Below are 17520 nucleotides of genomic sequence, written 5' to 3' on the forward strand. Positions count from 1 at the left end.
CTGATGCTTGCCCGTGCAGCCCAGTTCCCCCAGTTTGTGCAGCCCAGTCGCTCTTGGCTGCCGCTGGCTGGGAACCAGCTCTGCCTCCCGCAGCTGCTGGGTGAGGCGAGGCGGCGTGGGCACAGGCTGCATTTAGCGCTGCCTCTGCGGTTCCCTTTCTTACTACGGAAACATTTCCTTTGGCGCCAGCTCCTGGCCTGGGGCTTGACAAATTAAGGAAAAGTTGTCCCCGAGACCTGAAAATAGAAACCGCTCGGAGGCCGGGGCCCGGGCCAGGACCGGGGCTGCCGCTCCCTGGCCGCGCCGCGGGGATGGGCGGGGGCCGTGCGGGGCCGGAGGGGGAGCGGGGGCTGCGGGCCGGGGGCTGCGGGCCGGGGGCTGCGGGCCGGGGGCTGCCGAGGCCCCGCCGCTCTCCGCCCTGGGGGCTGCCCGGCGGGGTCTGGGTGAGGCAACCCCGGCTCCGCTGGGCGCGGCCGCTGCTTCGGGGGCCGGTGCCGGGGCTGCCGCTCTCCTCCCGTCGGTAACGACACCCGGGGGCAGCTCGGGGGGGGGGGGGGGGGGGCACGGGGCCGGGCCGGGCCGGGGACCGCGGGCGGCCGGGCTCAGCCCGCCGGGGGCGGCGGCGAAGGGGGCAGAGCGGCGCCGGGTCCCGGCTCGGCTCGGCTCGGTTCGGCCCCGCGCGCTCCGCCCCCCGCGGGCGGCCCCAGGCCGGGGCGGCCCCGCCCGAGCCGCGCTGCGGAGCCGGGGCCGGAGCCGGGGCCGGGAGCGGGGCCGGAGCCGCGGCGGAGCGAGGTGCGGGCAGCGCTCGGGGCGCGGGGGCCGGGGGAGCCCCGCGGCGGGGTGGGGGCAGCGACGGGGCCGGGGGCTTGGCGGGGGTCGGGGCTCACCGGCACGGGGGGGGGGGGGGCAGCGCTGGGAGGGGCAGCGCCGGGGGGACCGCGGCGGGGCCGGGCTCGGGGGGGTCCCCGGGGCTGCCCTGGGCAGCGGCGAGGCCCGAGGGGGCGAACGGCCCCGGCCCCGCCGTGCCTGCTCCGGAAAAAGGCACAAAGTCGGCTCTGCTCGCCGCGGAGCTCGGTGTTAAACATTTATACGGGGGGGGTGGCGGACAGCTGTGTAACGTCCTAGGAGCAGGGGCGCATTCCAAAAGCATGAGCGCACCGCTGCCCCAGCGCCCGGCGGCCCCCCAGCCCTTCCCGAGCCCCCCCCAGCCCTTCCCGAGCCCCCCCCCAGCCCTTCCCGAGCCCCCCCCCAGCCCTTCCCGCGGCCCCGGAGCCCCCCGGACCCCCCCGGAGCCCCCCGAGCCGTGGCCGGGCCCTGGGCGGCTCTGCGGGCGGCTCTGCCCCGCCTTCCCCTTCCTCCAGGCACCTTCGGGGGTCCCGGCAGTTTCAGCGCACCTTTCGGCTCTTCCCTCTTCGCTGCGGCTGGCAGGGCTAAGCGCACGCCCGAAACTGAGCCCGTGTTCCTGACAGCCTCGGCGCCTGCAGGGAGATGCTTTTCCAAGTGGAGAAGGAGCCAAGTCACTGCCTGCCAACAGGTTATCCGGGGCGTTTAGCCGGCCTCACCTGGTGGCCTGCAGTTTGCGCTGGGGAGGCCCCGTTGACATGGAGAGTAAGGAAGGTGTTGGCAAATATTGGCTGGCCCTGGGGCAGTGGCTGTGAGGCACTGCGCCACTCCGGGCATCCACTCCGATTGGGGCACCAAAGCTTTCGGCGAGGTCCTCGCGCTGCCGTGAGCTGGGGAAGGCTGGCCCTTGGCGGGAGGCGCGGTAAGGATGGCCTCTGGGGAAGGAGGTGAGGGCAGGAGGCGAACAGACACCGAACGGAGCCCAAAGTGGGAAGGAGGAGGGCTCGCTGCCACCTCGGCTTGCCGGAGGGGTGTTCCTTGCTGCCTGCTCCTGCTGTGCCACGTATTTTGCTCATATTGTTTTCAGTATGCCCAGTTAAAATAAAATACATTCGGTAGCTTTACTAGTTCAGCAGCAATACATAAAAAGTTAGCTTCTCTTCTTTAGCCCAGTGATACCCAAAAGTCCGAAGTCCATGGCTGTTGTCCTGAAGTCAGAACTGTGAGCTTCATTTCAAAGGTTCTGTGCACTTGCGGTGTATTCACTGCTCCAAGAGCGGTCATCCTGCTCTCGCTTCCTTGGGTGTCATCATACGACAGAAGACGTTTAAGTTAATTACAATAAGACTCCTTGTTCCTGATAGTGTTTGTATAATGTGTTGATTTCTGAGTATTTGCACATGAACTACCAGCCCTGCAAAACAAGCCGTGTGGGATTTGCTGGGCAATAATCCCACGGGGTCCTGGCTGGCACAGGAGGGCCTCTGCTGCTCTAAGGGGCTGGAGGGGGTTGAAGAGGGAGCTGTGCGCTCCGCGGCGTTTCTCCCTGGCAGCAGCGAGCAGCAGGCACAAGTTTTCCCACAAACACAAGCACTCAGGGTATCGTGACCGAGATACGCCCAGGAGCTCGGAGCAGAGCTTCACTGCCATGGTGTTTAACTTTGGCATTGCTCTTCCCTTCCAGCTGTTGGAATGGTTTTCTGCTTCTGTTTAAGAATTCCCCTGATACCCGAGCCAGGGACTTGTCCGGCGCTGTGGGACTTGCTGCTGGTGATTCACGCACGTAGCTGCGTACCCCTGCCATTGTCCCCAGACGCCTTCAGTCCCCTTAGAATGATTTTAGCTTCAGGGACGGCAGTAGCCGTGAAACACTCTTGTGAGCTGCCCCGCTTTGCTGTCGCAGAGCTGCATGCAACCGGTCGGTGGGGTGGGAGCCTCCCCCCTGCTGGGGTTTCTGGGGGTGCTGTCACCAGCCCCGGTCCCGTTGGGCTCTGGCAGCGCCAGCACTGACCCACGCCTGCCCGAAAGCGGCTCCTGTTTGCCTCTCTCCTGGGGACCTGTCCTGATGTGCCCTCGCCTGGCGCGTTTCGGGATGTGGCAGCAGCCCTTTGCACACACAAAGCCATGTTTAGAAGTGGAGACAGCCTGTCCTCGGCTGCTCTGGGTAGAAAACCTTGTTTGTGTTCCCTGCTAGTGTTTCCTGCTCTCTGGGTGCCGCGAGCTCCCTTGGATCTCGTCTGCCTTACGGGGTGCGCTGCCTGAGCTGAAGGCCTGTGCTTTGGGGGATTTGAAACCCAGTTAAATTCCTCGTGAATATTTTAGCCTTGAACCTGGTTTGTGTTGCAATTAGCTCGGCTCCTTCCCAAGCAGAAGTTAAATCAAAACAGTCTGAGTACCCAGGATGCCTGAGTACCCGGGGCACTGTTGTTTGTTAAACCTCTGGAAGTTTAGCAGAAGCTGAAGACACAGCAGGGCCGAGTGGACGGAAGCCTATCTCGGTCCCTTCAAAGGCTCGGTTTCCTCCCACAGCGCTGGGGGGGCCCCCACGTCCGCAGCCCTGCCTGGGACCGCAGGAGCTGGGCCCTTGGCTTCCCCCTCCAGCTGTGAGCCCTGCAGCTTTGGGGACGTAGTGAACTCGGTGTCTGAGGCGGTGGGGTCCGAACGGTGGTGCTGAGTGTTTCGTTAGCCCCTAGTCCTAGAGGAGTGACTACAGAGGTGCCAGAGGCGGAGAAATATTTTGGACGGTCAGTCAGGAAGCCTGTAGGGAGTTGTCTTCTGACAGCTCGGCAAACTGCCGCGGCAGGACGTGGCTGTGAGCCCCAGGTCTGTCCTCCTGCCTGTCCTCCTGCCTGTTCTCTGTCTTCTGCCAGGAGAGGCCGGCGGCCGTGCAAGTGCTGCCCGATGCTGGGCCTCTGCCTCGCCCTGCTCACCGCTGCTGGTCCCAGGTCGGGGGGGCTGCTGAGCGGGGCCGGGGCCAGCCCTGCCGTGGGGCAGCGCCGGGTGTCCCCGCGAAGGTCTGATGCCTTCTTCAAAGCGTTCATGTCTCCCTCTGCCATTTCCTGAGATCTGGTAACAGAAACTAGATGAAAGATGCATCCTGCTCCGGAGGAATTCCCCGTTTCCTGCTCAGCAGGAACTTCGCTTTTTGAGGCATGAGGCTCAGGAGAGGCTGATCACGTAACAGCTGTGCCCGAGCCCTCGCTATTTTTATGATGATGACTTTAGAATAGGTGCTTGGAGGATGGAGCAGAGCGATTTTGTTTCGTTTTGCAATTTCTTGGCTTGCCGCAGGTGCTGACCCGTGGCAGTCAGCGCTGGGGGAAGCGGCGGTGCCACGAGACGCGCGTTGTGCCCGCGTGCCCGAGCACGGCCCGGCTGCGGAGCTGCAGCCCCGGCACCTTGCAAAGGCTGGGTCGGTGCTGCTCAGCACCGGGTGCTGGCAGGCAGGTGCCACTCCGTTTCATGCGCTCCGTGGAGGAGCACAAGGCGTCTGAGCTGAGGCACCCGCGGCGCTGCTCCCGCTGTGCCCTGGGGTGCTGTGTGCGCCAGGCTCGCTGCGGCTGTGGCCAGGCAGCAGCCCTTACAGGGACTCCGGGTGGTTAATGGTAGAAGAGTTCAAAATCTTCCCGGCCTCGTCCCGCCCTCCCTTTGGAGGCCGGCCTCGCATTAGCAATGGGCTATTTCTGGGCCACCCGGCTGAGTAATGGAATGAGTTGTGCTGAGATTTTGGGTGGGTCGGTGCCTCTGCCCCGTGAGTCACCCGCGGGCAGGGCTCGAGGCGCTGCTGGGGCCCCGCTGCTCAGGGTGGGTGCTGGCCCCGGCCCCAGCCCTGTCCCTGTCAGCTCCTGCTGGGGGCCGTGGGGGGCGGCTGGGCCGTGCAGCCCCTCTCCGCTGGGAGCCGGCAGCCCCCAGCGCGCCACGTGGCTGTGTGCGGATCAGATCTCAGTCAGATATCCTGCGGGCTCGGCACGGGCAGACCTCGTCTCCCTGTCTGGATGCGGGCTGCCTGCCTCCGCTGCTGCTCTCTGTGCCTTGTGCTGCGGATGTGTCTCCCCCTGCCTTGTACTGGGTAGATACCAGCACTTCCCACAGCACCTTTCTTCCTCCATCACTCTGAGGTGTGGGATACCAAAGCAGCAAATCCCATTTTACTGTGGGCAAAGGCATTTTCTAGTAGATATTTTTGCCCACCAGCTTTCCTTTTCCTGTGCTGTGGAGATGGTGGCAGGTGAGTGGACGAGTCTTTGCCCAGATGAGAAGGCTGGTTTGCAACAGGGGGGGTGCATTTCTTGTATCCCAAGGGATATGCCACCCTTGAGCACCCCCTCCCCGAGGGCAGGAGTCAGCAGACTGCTCCATCCCTTCCCTGGCTCCATACCTCGAACGTGGTGCCTCCTCCTGGTGCCCTCCCCGGCTGGTTGCCCATGCGTGGGGCCGGGGGGGTTCCTGGCCCAGCTGGGGAGCCGTGGGGCGGCAGGAGGAGGAGGAGGAGGGCAGGGGGACGTGGGGTGTGAGCTGCGCCGGGGGGCTCCCCTCAGAGCTCAGCCTGGCCAAGGAGCCTGCTGGGCACTTCGGGTGCCTTCTTCAGCTTCGGCGGTGCACAAACGTGCTCACCCCGTGCTGGGGCACGCTGCTCACCAGGGTGAGAGTTTTACGTGTGAGGCTCTGGTGGAGGATTGCTGGATCCTGCCGGGCCCTTGGTCCTCTCTCTTCTCTCATTACAGGTGCTGCCTTACTCTTTTTATTAATGCCTCTACAGCAGTCTGCAGCCACAAAACTTTTGCGCTTCACCTTGTCAGCCCAAGTGCTTATAACTTGTGGAGATCTGGGGCTGTGGCCAGAGCCCGTATCTGGATGAAACCTTTCTGTCTCCTGCTCGGTCTGCGGGAGCTGCGGTGGTGCTGAGCCCCGGGAGGGTTTGTGGGAGGCTGCGGAGTGGGGCACAGCCCTGGGAGGTTTCCGTGGGGCAGAGGCAGCTTGGCGGTGACCTGCTAAGTGTGCAGATAAGAGGAGCTCTCTGCAGCCTGCTTTGAAATGCAAGTCAGCCACAGTGTCTAATTTCTTAATCCCTCGCTTGCAGCTAATTACAATGCAGCCTTACTCGTGTTTTTCTCTTTTCCTTCCTTTATGTCAGGGCAGGGTGTGTGTGTAATCGCCCTGGGAGACGCTGGCTTCTCTCGCAGGAGCTGTTTGTGTGCTGGGCTCCGGCTGAGCGCCGCGTGGGGCATTGCCAGGATCCTGAGCGTGCTCTGGGGGAGTGGTGGCAGCTCCGAGCCGTGGGTGTACGCGTCCCTCCCGCGGGGTCACGGCAGCTGAATCACCCCAGCACCTCGAGCAAACACCTGCCTGCCAGGGCTGCCGCAGCTCCGCAGCAAGCGGAGCCCCTGCCTTCGTGCCCGGCCCCTTGCGAGCGGCTTTCTGGTGAGCTGCAGCCTCCCCAGCCCGCAGAGCAGTGCGTGCCCTCCCAGGGATTAAACCGTGAGCTGTCATCGTGCGCCTTGCCCTGGATTCCTGCAGGGATGGAGAAGTAATGGTGTCACGCGGGTGCCTAAGAAATGGGTCGGGCTCTGGACCGAAGTTTCTGGGGCCTGGAGGTGTCAGAGGGCTGCTGGGTCCCAGCCTGAGGGCGAGGAGGGCTGCGATCCCAGCCCTGCTGCTCGATCAGACTTCAGGGCAGGCAGTTCCTGGCATCCCGCTGGGCCATTCCCAGCTTCAGCTGTAATCGCATCCTGTAACTCAGGGATGCGAGGCGTAGTCTTACTTACAGGGGAGCATCCATTTCACTAGGGGCAGAAGGCAGCTGGCTTGGCTGGGGGGCTCGGCTCTGCTTGCTGAGCCATGGCTGGCAGCTTCTCCTGCCCCGGTGTCAGTTCCCAGCCGGGTGGCAAAGGCTCCTTTGTGACAGGGCTGGGACAGGGCCAGCCCAGCGCCCGGTGCCAGGCACAGGTCGGGCTTGCTCAGGGCCCCGAAAGCTCAGCTTGGCGCGCTCCTGCCACTGAGCTGATTATTTCGGAGCCAGTGAGCATGCCCGGGTGACACCCTGAAGAATTTATAATCTGAAAATAAAACCAGAGGGTGTGTGCGACTGAGGTCACCACACAGCCCGTGTGCCCGGGTTGGTGGCATAGCGAGAAAACTCAGCTGGGGGAGCTGGTGGCCGGGGCTGGGCAGCCGCGCTCTGCAGCGTTACGGGCTGAAAGACGCTCGTCTCGGTAAGGCGGAGCTGGTGCTTTTGCAGGGGGTCCCCACATGCAGCCTCTGCACCGCTTGCGGCGGCTGGGCCATTGCACGCAGCGCTCCTCGCAGTGGTGGATATAAATGTGGGGCTGGTTCCAGCTGCACTGCTCCCTGCAGTGCCTGTGGGCTGCTCTCCTGCTGCCTGCCTCCTGCCCTGGAAGCTGCTCACGCCGAGGTGTGCTGACGTGCCCGGTTGTGCGCTCTCCGGGGCAGCTGCACAAGAGACCGTGGGGTGTTGGGGCCAGGAGGGACCGGGTGTGCGCACTGCCTGTGGCCGCGGCCCTGCTCACCCGTCCCCTCCCGTTCCCGCAGCGATGGCAGCCATCAGGAAGAAACTGGTGATCGTGGGAGACGGTGCCTGCGGGAAGACGTGCCTGCTGATCGTGTTCAGCAAGGACCAGTTCCCCGAGGTTTACGTGCCAACAGTGTTTGAGAACTACATTGCTGACATCGAGGTTGACGGGAAGCAGGTGAGGGCTGTGGCTGGGCACCGGGGCTGGCCCTGTCCCCCTGTTCCCTTGGCTCTGCGGGGGGTGGTGGTGAAGGAGCTCCGGGGACAGCGTGCCCTCGCACACCGCCACCACCCGGCGCTGCAGCATGGCGAGGTTTGGGCGGCTCCGACGCTCCCTGCACCGGCAGAGCTCAGGCGGGAGCCCCGCGGCTCCTGGGTTTCTGGGTCACCCTGAACCTGCCCCAGTTTGAAAAGGACCCTGGTTATAGCCGAGGGAGATAAAGTGATGCTCCGGGCCCGACGAGCCTGCCTGCAGGGTCTGCGAGCTGCTGAGCCATGTCCCTCTGCCCCGCAGGTGGAGCTGGCGCTGTGGGACACGGCAGGACAGGAGGACTATGACAGACTGCGGCCCCTCTCGTACCCAGACACGGACGTTATTCTCATGTGCTTTTCTATCGACAGCCCGGATAGCCTAGGTAGGGTCCAGGGAAAGAGGGGAAACCTGGGGTCCTGCAGAGCTGGGTGCTGCTGGCTGAGCCCCTGCCGCCACCCTGAGCTCCGGGAAGACCCTGTGCCAGTGTGTTTGGGGGTGTCAGGTCTCCCCACTGCACCCCCTGGCTTTATGTGCGCTCTGAGAAGCTGCTGGGAACGCACGAGGTTGGGGAGCTTGGGGAGGGCACAGCCTGGGCTGGGACCGCGCTGCTGCGCATCCCAGCGCCCCTTGGCTCAGTGGGTGCGCGCCGCCTCCCGCAGAGAACATCCCGGAGAAGTGGACCCCGGAGGTGAAGCACTTCTGCCCCAACGTGCCCATCATCCTGGTGGGGAACAAGAAGGACCTGCGGAACGACGAGCACACGCGGCGGGAGCTGGCGAAGATGAAGCAGGTGGGGAACGCGCTGGAGCCGGGCACGTGGCCGTCGGGGGGGGTCCTGGCTTTGCGGTGTGTGAGGGCCTGGGGGCCCCGCTCCCTGTGCCACCTCCCCGGGGTTCCCTCTTGCAGCGCCTGGTCCAGGCGCTGGGGGATGCCCCGCAGGCCGTCGCTGTGCTTCTCGCTGCTGTCGTCGGGTGATGTTCCCAAGCCTCCTTTTTGATGTCCTGTAGGAGCCCGTGAAGCCAGAGGAGGGAAGAGACATGGCCAACCGCATCAACGCCTTCGGCTACCTCGAGTGCTCGGCCAAGACAAAGGAGGGCGTGCGGGAAGTCTTCGAGATGGCTACCCGCGCGGGGCTGCAGGTCAGGAAGAACAAGAAGCGCAGGGGCTGCCCGCTGCTGTGAGCGGCCGGCCGGCGAGGCGGGCACTGCCCCGAGCAGCGTCCGGACACCACAGCGAGAGCTCGTCCTGCCCGCAGCTGCCCTGGATCCTCCTCCCGAGAGCTGCCCCAGGTACGCGGGCATCCCTGTGCCCTGCCGGGGGGGCAATGCCTTCAGTCCCTGCCGCTCCCCGCAGGCAGCACGGTGCGTTCGGGCAGCTCCGTGTTGCCCCGTTTTATACCGATCCCCCCGATTTTGCCTGTGCCGTGCGCTGGGCAGGGCTTACGGCCCGGGGGCTGCTGGCCGCCCCCCACGGCTTGCGGCCATGGTCTGCTCGGGCCCCCAGCCCTCTGCCCCTGACCGGGACGGCGCCCACCGGGGTTTTACAGGGACTTGCCCGGGGCAGCTTTCAGCCCTGTCCGGGCACAGCCGGGCCCGGCCGCTGCCAGGAGCACTCCCCAGGCCTGGTGCCGGGGCAGGGCCTTGTCCAGCCGCCTCCGAGGCTGAATCACTACGGACTTAGCACCAGTAAATTGAACTGTGTAATTGGGAGAATAAATGCAAACTGGTATTTCAGTAATTGCGGTGCTGCTTCCATGGCTTCCTTCGGGCTGTCCTTACTGGCCCCAGTCCGTGCCCCTTGTGCCCCCCCAGGCAGGCCCCAGGACTCGACACCAACACTCTGTTTTCTCTAAATGTTTATTCGGGGAAAGAAAGTTGTGTGTGTCTGCACACCACCCAGCTTGGGGGCCAGGTGAGAGCAGTCAAAGGCAATTGGTTTTCTTTGGCTGTATCAAAAACTGATTAAAACAAAATTGGTCCATGGTCCCACGCTGCTGGGGGGGGGGGGGTCTCTGCCCTGTGGTCTGGGTCAGGCTCGCGGCTGGCAGCCACAGTCACCTCTCCCCTGCCACAGGGACCCCGGGCAGGCCCCGTCCCCAGCGCACAGCCTGGGCTCTGGCCCAGCGCTCGGCTCCGCAGGGATGCGGGGGGTGGCCGGGGGGTACCCGGGGGGTGCCAGGGGACACGGTGCGGGGGGAGGAGGAGGCTGCTGCAGCCAGGGGTGAGGTCAGGGTTGCTGGAGCTCCGCGGGGCTGTTCCTGCTGAGGGGGGTTTCCTGCGGGGAAGACCCACGGGTCAGGAGCGTGGGGCAGCTCCTGAAGGAGGGCCCGCGTGGAGCCCGGGGTTACCTGGCTGCTAAGTGCTGAGGTGCAGAGAGTTGAGGTGGGCCGCGAGGCTGTCCTCCTCGGGGGTCTCCTCCTCGTAGGGGTAACCTGTGTAGCCGCCCTCCTCCTTGCAGTACCTGAGGAACCTGGTGGGCACAGCAAGGGGTGAGCACGGCCACGCGCCCTGCCCCGGCCCTGAGCAGCGGTGGCAGGGGGCAGCCGGGCGAGGCTCACCTGTGCCAGTGGGGGTCCTTGCTGAGGACAGCCGGGTTGCCCACCACTATTAACAGAGCCTTGGCCCTGGTGATGGCCACGTTGAGTCTCTGGACAAGGGAACAAGAGCGAGGGCTTCACCCTGCAGCAGCACCTCCCGGTACCGGGCTCCAGGGCCACGTCCTGCACCTGCAGCAGCTCCGCCTGGCCGCAGGCAGCGGGGAGCCGAGGGGGCTGCTCGGGGAGCGCCGTACCTTGGGGTTCTTGAGGAAGCCCAGCTTGAAGGTCTGGTCGAGTTGGAAGTACTCACTGCAGCTGCGCACGGTGGAGATGAGGATGACACGGCGCTCCTGGCCCTGGAACTCCTCCACGGAGCCCACCTGGGGCAGGTGAGGGGTGAGCGGCTGCTGGGGCGACGCTGCCTCCCCCAGCCACACACGGGGCCCCCCCAGGCTGAGCTGCACTTGGGGGGGCTGGGCCCCTCTGTACCTTCAGCTTCCTGATGTCCGGCAGCGCCTTCAGGACGGCGTCGTGGACGGTGATGGCTTTCTGGATTTTCTCCACCTGCAGGGAGGCACGCGTCACACTGCAGCAGCACTTGGGGGGGGGCTGCACCGCCCCCCGCTGCTGCCTGCCCCTCACCTGCTTCCTGTAGGGAGAGATGATGCCGATCTCCTTGGGCGAGATGGTGGGGCAGCCCCGCTTGCCCTGGCTCTGCAGCAGCTTCTTGAGGTATTGGACCAGGATTTCGATCTCAGCCGTATTGAAGAAAGAAGGGCTCTTGGCTTCTCTCTGGTCTTCCCCGCAGACCCCGTGGAAGATGATGGGGAAGCCCTGGGGGCGCAGAGAGTTGGGGTCAGCTGGGCTGCAGCTCGGGGGCTCCTCCCAGCCCCTGCCCTGGTGCCCCCTCACTTTTTTTGGAAGCTCCTCCCAGGCACAGTAGAAGTTGCGAATATCAAACTCGTCACCCTCGCAGGCCTTCAGCTCGCTGTCGTAGAAGAGCTCGTTGGGGATCCTGAGGATGGCCTCGTGGGACCTGGGAGAGGTGGAACAAGCGTGCAGGGGGTGGCCCTAATGCTCTCCCCAGGCACTGTGTGGCCAGGGCCAGGGGTTTGCCCCATCTCCTGCACAGGCTGGGGCACCGCGAGGCTCAGGGGCACCCATGGGAAGGGGAGCTGGAGTGCGGGGCGCACGCACGCATCCTGCACAGAGCTGTGCGCTGCGACAGCCCCATCCCAGCCCCACGCTCGCCCTGTCCTCACCTGTAGTTCCAGAGCAGTTTGGTGACGAACTGCGGGTTGTAGCCATCGCTTGACTTCTCGTACAGCACGTTGTGCAGCATCAGCCTCTCCAGCAGCGAGGTGCCTGCGCACAGCCAGACCCGTGGCTCCCCGCCGTGCCGCTCAGGCACCGGCATCGCTCCCACCCCTGCCCTTGCTCACCCAAGCCGTGCTGCGTGGCCAGTGGCGACCTCAGGACGGGACCCAGCTGCTGGGGGTCTCCTGCCAGCACCAGCTGCCCCCCGTTGGGGTTGGTCTCCTGGTCCATGGCAGTCAGGAGGCCTGGGCAGAGGGAGCTCAGCGCTGGCTGCGGGGTGGGGAAGCGGGGGGGGGAGCCCAGGGGCAGTGATGCTGACCCGGGAGCCACTCACCAGCGATAGCGACCACGCTCTCCGGCTCTACCGCATGGCCACACTCATCAATGAAGACGTGGGAGAAATACCCTGGGGGAAAGTTGGCCGATGCCAGCCTGGGGAAAGGCAGCGTGAGGCTGCGTGAGTGGTTCTGCCTGCCTGGCCAGCCTTCCTCCCCTCGCCATCACCCTCCCCGGGGCTGCCCCGCTCTCCCGCATCCTTCCCTGTTGCACCCCAGCAGGAAAGCCCCTCACGGCCCAGGCACGAGGCAGCCCCCGGAGTCGGTCGTGGCAACTCTGACCTTCCCGCTGTCACCAGCGTGGTGATGATGATCCGGTAGCGCCCCAGGAACTCCTTGCTGGGGTACACGTAGCAGTTCTGCTCGTCGTCCCAGTTACAGCAGGGCTGGAACAGGGTGTTAGATGGGAGCCCCCTCCCTTGGGGCCGCCAGCCCGGCCATGCCACGAGGGTGCTGGGCAGAGGGACACGGACCTACCCTGATTTCTGCAGGCACCTCCCGGTAGCTCCTGGAGCTGGCCATGATCCTGTAGATGTAGCGGGGGGCGATGTCCGTGATGAGGCGCTGGCACAGCAGGTCAGCGGCGCTGTTGGAAGGGGCACAGGCCAAGATCCTGGCGTCCTTGAAGCATGCCCACACCTAGATGGGGAGGAGGGGGTGAAGGCGCTGAGCCCCACAGTGCTGGCAGCGATGCCGTGAGCTGGTCCTGGGCCCTGGCTGCTCACCTGCTTGATGGCTTCCACCAGGGTGACTGTCTTGCCAGTCCCAGGAGGCCCAAAGATGAGGTATGGGGCCGGCCTGGACATCCCCATCACGATGTGTGTCACGGCTCTGCACTGCTCCTCATTTGCCTGCAGCTTGCAGTCGAACCAGCTGTGGAGGCCGAGGCTGAGCGTGCTGGGTCCCTGTCCCCCCCCGTCCCGTCCCATCCTGTCCCCACGGGGCAGCTGGCCCCAGGCACAGGGACTCACCGGGGCTGGTAGGTGCCTGTGAAGAGAGACTTGTTGCAGGAGGCAGAGGGGAAGAGGAGGCTGGCCAAGCCATGCTGCATGGACAGGGCTGCAGCCCGGTGCTGGACCTGCAGCGGCAGGCGGCTGAAGGTGAAGGTCACGTCGAACTTCAGCTGATTCACAAACTTCTTCATTAGCCTGGGAAGGAGCGGTGTGAGCCGGGCGCAGGGGATGCTGCCCCACGGCCTCCCTCCCCTGCCCTTCCCCACCCACGCCCGGCCTTTGGCGCCGAGCGGGGCTGCCGGGGCCCTTCCAGCCCAGCTGGGAACGGACACCACTCACTTGGAGGAGAAGCCCAGCCTGACCTTCTCCAGCTCCACGTCGTGCACGTAGCCCTTGTACTGGATGAGCGGGGAGCTGTCCCGCTCGCTGCTCAGGCTGACGAAGAGGTGGTCACCCCTCAGCACGGACGGGCGGTTCTCAGCCACGCCAGGCACCTGCACCAAATGGCCGGCGTGATGCCAGCGTGCTGCCAGGGCCACCCCGAGCCCCTGGGGCTGCCCGGCCGGGCGGACCCCTCCTGCCGCAGCAGCTCTCCCTACTCACGTCAAGGACCAGCAGCTCCCTGTCCTGCACCATGGTCACCTCCTGCATGTCGTAGCGGCGGATGTCCACCTCCATCTGGATCTCCTCCAGGTGCAGCAGCAGCTGGAACTTCTGCTGGTAGTTCCCAGCCTGCAGCGGTGCCTCCAGCAGTGACCTGAGGGCCAGCGCAGGGGATGTCACCGTGCCCCACGTGGCCCCGTAGGACGCAGGGGCAGCAGAGGGGACATGCGCAGTCCGGGGAGGCATTGTCCCTGCCCATCAGCACTCACTGCATCTTAACCCAGCTGGAGGCAGGGTCGGTCTTGGGTCCGAGCTTGATTGTCTCCTTGAGGCTCTTCGGGTACTGGTAGGTGCTCAGTGGGATTTCTTTCTCCAGCTCGTTTTTCAGGGAGCTGGGTGGAGGAGAGAGCGGTGCTGTGGGGACAGCCAGGCTGGGTTCTTCCCAGGGCTGTGACCACCCGTGGCCCTGGCAAGTCACCAGCGCTGTCCCCAGCTACCGCCCGGGGACGAAACACCATCACAGACAGCCCAGGTGCTGGAAAGCCGGGTCCCTATGAGCTGAGCCTTGCCCCAGCCAGGGGAAGAGCCAGGGCCCACCGTGTGGGATGGCAGCAGGCAGCCCCACCACGTACCTGCTGGGGGGCACACCCTCCTCGGTGATGACCGTGACGGGGCGCTGGAGGTTGGCCTGGTAAGGCTCAAAGGATGACGAGGGCCCCAGCTCCTTGGCCAGCTGGCTCTGAGCGATGGCAGCAACGGAGCGCCCGATACTGAAGGACTCGCCCGGCTCCTTGGTGAACTCGAACACCACCACGGCACGGAAGAAACCATTGTACTTGGTCAGGCACCGCACCTGGATGGGGTACGTGCCACCTGCGAGCAGGGGAGAGCTGGGGGCCGGCGTCCTGCATCCCCTCCCGGGGCCGTGCACCGAGCAGGGGCTGGGGCTGTACCTGGATGCAGCAGCAGGGGCTGGCCCTGCGTCGCTCCTTGCTCGTCCAGGAAGGAGAACTCCCGCATGCGGCGGAGAGGCTGGCAGCGACGCAGCGTCACGGCCTCCGCGCCCTGGTTCTTCACCTGGACGGTGACCGTCCGGGGCTGGCCACGTGTCACATCGAAGCGGATTTGCCCGTTGGCCCGGTCATGTTCTGAGACGATCTCTACCCCGTGCTTCCCACGGATGAACTCGGCCCTATGGGAAGAGTGGAGTCAGGCTTCCCTGGCTGGGGCAGGGGTACCCAGGTCCCCCTGGGCAGCCACGGGCAGGGTGCCGGGGGTCCTACCACTTCTTGGCACGGCTCAGTGGCACTTGCGGACCGGAGCTGGGCTGCTGGCCTGAGGCAGCGGGTGCAGATGTCTTTACATTCATTCTGGGTCTGCGGTACTGGTCTGCCACCTCCAATCGCTTCTTCCCCTGCGAGGAGCAGCGAGCATCAGCGTGGCGCTGGGCACAGGCCCTCAGTGCGTGCCCGGGTCCTGCTGGGGGCTGGGGGCTGGGGGCTCCTGCAGAGCCCGTCCCTAGGGCTGCGGGAGCTGCTGCACGGCCCCAGCCCAGGCCCTCCCTCACCTTCTTGAAGTGCACAGACTCGCCGTGCACCTGAGCCTGGTGGGTCACCCTCAGGGCATACAAGATGCAAGAGAAACTGGGCATCTTTGTGTCAGTCCTGCACATAAAAGAGAGAAGGTTTCCAGTGGGGGGGATAAAGGCTGGGCACTGGGGAGCTGGGAGGTGCGGGGAGGAAGGGGGTGAAGCCGGGCCCCTCACCCCAGACATTCTGCTCTGGGGGACAGAGGGAAAGGGAAAAGGACCGGGGCTTTTCCACCGGCCCCACAAACGTAGCAAATCCTCCATCCCTGCAGGCTGCTCCAGCAGCACCGTGCTGTGCCACGCCACCGCTTCCTGGCCCCCGCCGTCCCTGTCGGTGCACGGGCGGCCCCGTCCCCAGATCCTCGGCAGCCGGGGCTGCCCAGGGGCACCTACGTGGCCGGGGGGGGGGGCTCCCAGGCTGCGGTGCCCCCCGCAGCTCCTCCCGCAGCGCAGCGCGCCTCCAGCTGAGCCCCGGCCGGGCCCGGCTGTGCCGCTGGGTAACGGCGGGGACGTCGCCCCGGGGCCGGCGGGACCGGGGCCAGCGGGCGAGGAGGGGGCGTGCGGGCGGCGGTGCCCCGGCCGCGCTCGGGGGGGGCTGCTGGGGGTCCCTGCGGCCGGGATCGTCCCGGCACGGCTGAGGGGAGGCGGAGGGGCGCGGGGCCACGGGGCCGGTGTCCGGAGCGGCCCCTGCCGTGCCCGGGGGGAGCGGCCGCCCGGCAGAGCCGCCCCGGTTGCTCCCGGAGCCGGGCCCCGGCGCTTTGGGCTTTCTGGCTCCGGGAGCGTCCCCCCCGGGGGCTCGGTAGCGCTCGGGGCTCCGTCCGGCCCGGGGCGGGGGGGACGAGGCGAGCCCCCGGGGGGCCCCGCTGCTCACCTGGCGCGGAACTCGCCGCCGTAGATGGTGCGCAGCGCGTCCCGGCGGCTCTCCTGCTCCCGGCCCGTGTCCCGCAGGAACTGCACGAACTGCTCCCCGCACCGCTTCGCCTCCGCCACGCTGAACCGCGGCATGGCCGAGCCGAGCCGAGCCGAGCCGTGCCGAGCCGGGACGTGCCGTGCCTAGCCGGGACGTGCCGGGCGGGGGCTGGCTCCGCGGGGAGAAACGAAAGCGAAAGGGGCCGAGCGCCTCGCGGGCCCGCCCGCCCGGGGCCGGGGCCGGGGCCGGGGCCGGGGCCGGGGCCGGGCCGTGGGGGCGCTGCCCCCGCCCGGGGCCGCTCCGCCGCCCCCCGGGCCCTGACCCGACCCCGACCCCGGCCCCGACTCCGGGGCCGCACCGCGGGCCCCGCATCCCCCGCCCGGCCCCGGGGCCGCAGCGGGAGCGGGGGGGGGGGGGGGGGGGGGCCGCGGGGCTCGGCCCCCGCCGCAGACGCCGGGACCGGGGGCAGGGGCCGGGGAGCGGCGCTGCCGGGTCCGGGCCGGCCGCTCCCAGCGGTGCGGATGCCCCGGCGGGCAGGGGGGGTGGCAGCCGGTGCCGCTGTCAGGGCTCCCAGGGCAGGAGCAGCCGGAGCCCAGGTGTGTGGCATTGCTCGAGCCAATGATGGGGGGTGAGAGCTCCCAGGGCTCCCGCGGCTGCTCTATAAATAGGGCAGCAGCAGCACTGGCTGGGTTCTGTGTTTGGCTCTGCCTCTGATTTCTCGTGCTGTAGCTCTCCAGCCTGCCTAGTTAAGGATGGGGATCCTTGGCTTGCTTTGGTAAAACAGCTCAGGCCTTGGGACTGCTCGCGGTGCTGCTCGTGCTGTCTGTGGCCAAAGGATGCCGGGGTAAGTCTGCTATTTTCACCTCCTTAGGTCTGGGCAAGTGGCTTTCTGACTCAAGCACTGCTGCTGATATGGCACGCTGCGGAGGCGGCTGCTGGAGTGTGATGGGGTAGGGCTCCCACACAGGCTGTGGGAGGGCGCTGAGGCTTCAAAAACATGGATGTCACTTGGAGAAGTTGCTCGTAAGCCCTTTTGTCACTTTTTGCTGGCAGAATCCTGGAACTTTAAGCTTTGAGATCACAAATAGCTAGGAAAGCTCTTTCCTTGGGGGGCTGCAAGGTAGCCCTGGGGCTGGCAGGGATGCTCCGTGCTGCGCTGCGCTCAGCTGCCCTGGCTCGGTCGAGCTGCAGTGCCTGCTCGCTGTGCCCAGCCTGGGATCAGGCCCTGACTGGTGTACGCTTGAACAGTGAGCCCGGAGAAGTCGGTCTCTAGCTGGCCTTGGGCTCATCTGAAACCTCTGGGCCTGAGAACAGCTAACAGCTCTAAAGATTAGAGTGTGTCACTGCTGACAATTGCTTGGTGGCTCGGTCACAGTGAGTTGCAGTGCTGAATTTTGTTTCTCCAAGGAGCTGGGAGGTAGCTGAGACGGGGACGGCTGAGTCTGCTGCGGAGAAGGGTGAGGAGGTAGGTGGGGGAATGAGTTGGCCCTGGAAGTTGGCTAGCTGAAGTTTGAGAAGGGCAGAGAGATAAAAATTGTCTTAACACTGGAATGAGTGGGGGTGAACTTACAATTTAACAAACTAGGATCAGTAAAAGACTAGCCTTGAGACAGGCTGTGCTGGTAGATAAAAGCTCTGCTGAGTGCACAGCCT

At 65.8% G+C, this 17520-nt stretch overlaps 3 protein-coding genes across 8 annotated transcripts in view; 2 read left to right on the top strand and 1 right to left on the bottom strand.

Moving 5' to 3' along the window:
• Nucleotides 1-499: 499 nt before the first annotated feature.
• Nucleotides 500-9362, top strand: RHOC (ras homolog family member C). Of its 3 annotated transcripts, none has more exons than XM_083812410.1 (5): nt 500-520; nt 7393-7550; nt 7887-8007; nt 8285-8415; nt 8633-9362. In XM_083812410.1, the coding sequence occupies exons 2-5, from the start codon at nt 7395-7397 to the stop codon at nt 8804-8806; spliced, it is 582 nt and encodes a 193-aa protein (XP_083668536.1). In that variant the 5' UTR covers nt 500-520; nt 7393-7394; the 3' UTR covers nt 8807-9362. The 3 variants fall into 3 exon arrangements, with proteins under 3 accessions (XP_083668536.1, XP_083668535.1, XP_083668537.1); XM_083812409.1 differs by lacking the exon at nt 500-520 and adding an exon at nt 636-792; XM_083812411.1 differs by lacking the exon at nt 500-520 and adding an exon at nt 7034-7055.
• A 103-nt stretch (nt 9363-9465) lies between these two features.
• On the bottom strand, nt 9466-16078 carry MOV10 (Mov10 RNA helicase). The gene is given in 24 exon segments (XM_083812396.1): nt 9466-9899; nt 9973-10094; nt 10183-10271; nt 10416-10541; nt 10651-10725; nt 10804-10995; nt 11074-11197; nt 11424-11526; nt 11604-11723; nt 11813-11914; nt 11917-11952; nt 11955-12063; nt 12065-12199; nt 12291-12452; nt 12539-12686; nt 12785-12961; nt 13106-13260; nt 13370-13523; nt 13639-13761; nt 14002-14242; nt 14323-14561; nt 14653-14783; nt 14937-15033; nt 15829-16078. Coding segments are annotated over 23 exon segments (3087 nt in total). The 5' UTR covers nt 15963-16078; the 3' UTR covers nt 9466-9899; nt 9973-9979.
• A 238-nt stretch (nt 16079-16316) lies between these two features.
• The window catches only part of ST7L (suppression of tumorigenicity 7 like), a 35534-nt gene continuing 34330 nt past the window's right edge, over nt 16317-17520 (top strand). The window contains exons 1-3 of one of the 4 annotated variants that reach the window (XM_083812404.1): nt 16317-16463; nt 16597-16711; nt 17275-17332. The gene's annotated coding sequence lies outside the window, so the exon portion shown is untranslated. Of the gene's footprint in view, nt 16712-17274; nt 17333-17520 lie in introns of all 4 variants that reach the window. The other 3 variants (XM_083812402.1, XM_083812403.1, XM_083812401.1) reach the window with 3 other exon arrangements.

This window comes from Anser anser (genome assembly GCF_964211835.1).
Source record: "Anser anser genome assembly, chromosome: 27".
Taxonomy (NCBI): Eukaryota; Metazoa; Chordata; class Aves; order Anseriformes; family Anatidae; genus Anser; species Anser anser.

Coding starts and splice junctions, on each gene's coding strand:
- RHOC (XM_083812410.1), top strand. CDS start 7,395: ATGGCAGCCATCAGGAAGAAACTGGTGATCGTGGGAGACGGTGCCTGC. Junction 7,551..7,886: donor TCGAGGTTGACGGGAAGCAG/GTGAGGGCTGTG, acceptor TCTGCCCCGCAG/GTGGAGCTGGCGCTGTGGGA. Junction 8,416..8,632: donor AGCTGGCGAAGATGAAGCAG/GTGGGGAACGCG, acceptor GATGTCCTGTAG/GAGCCCGTGAAGCCAGAGGA.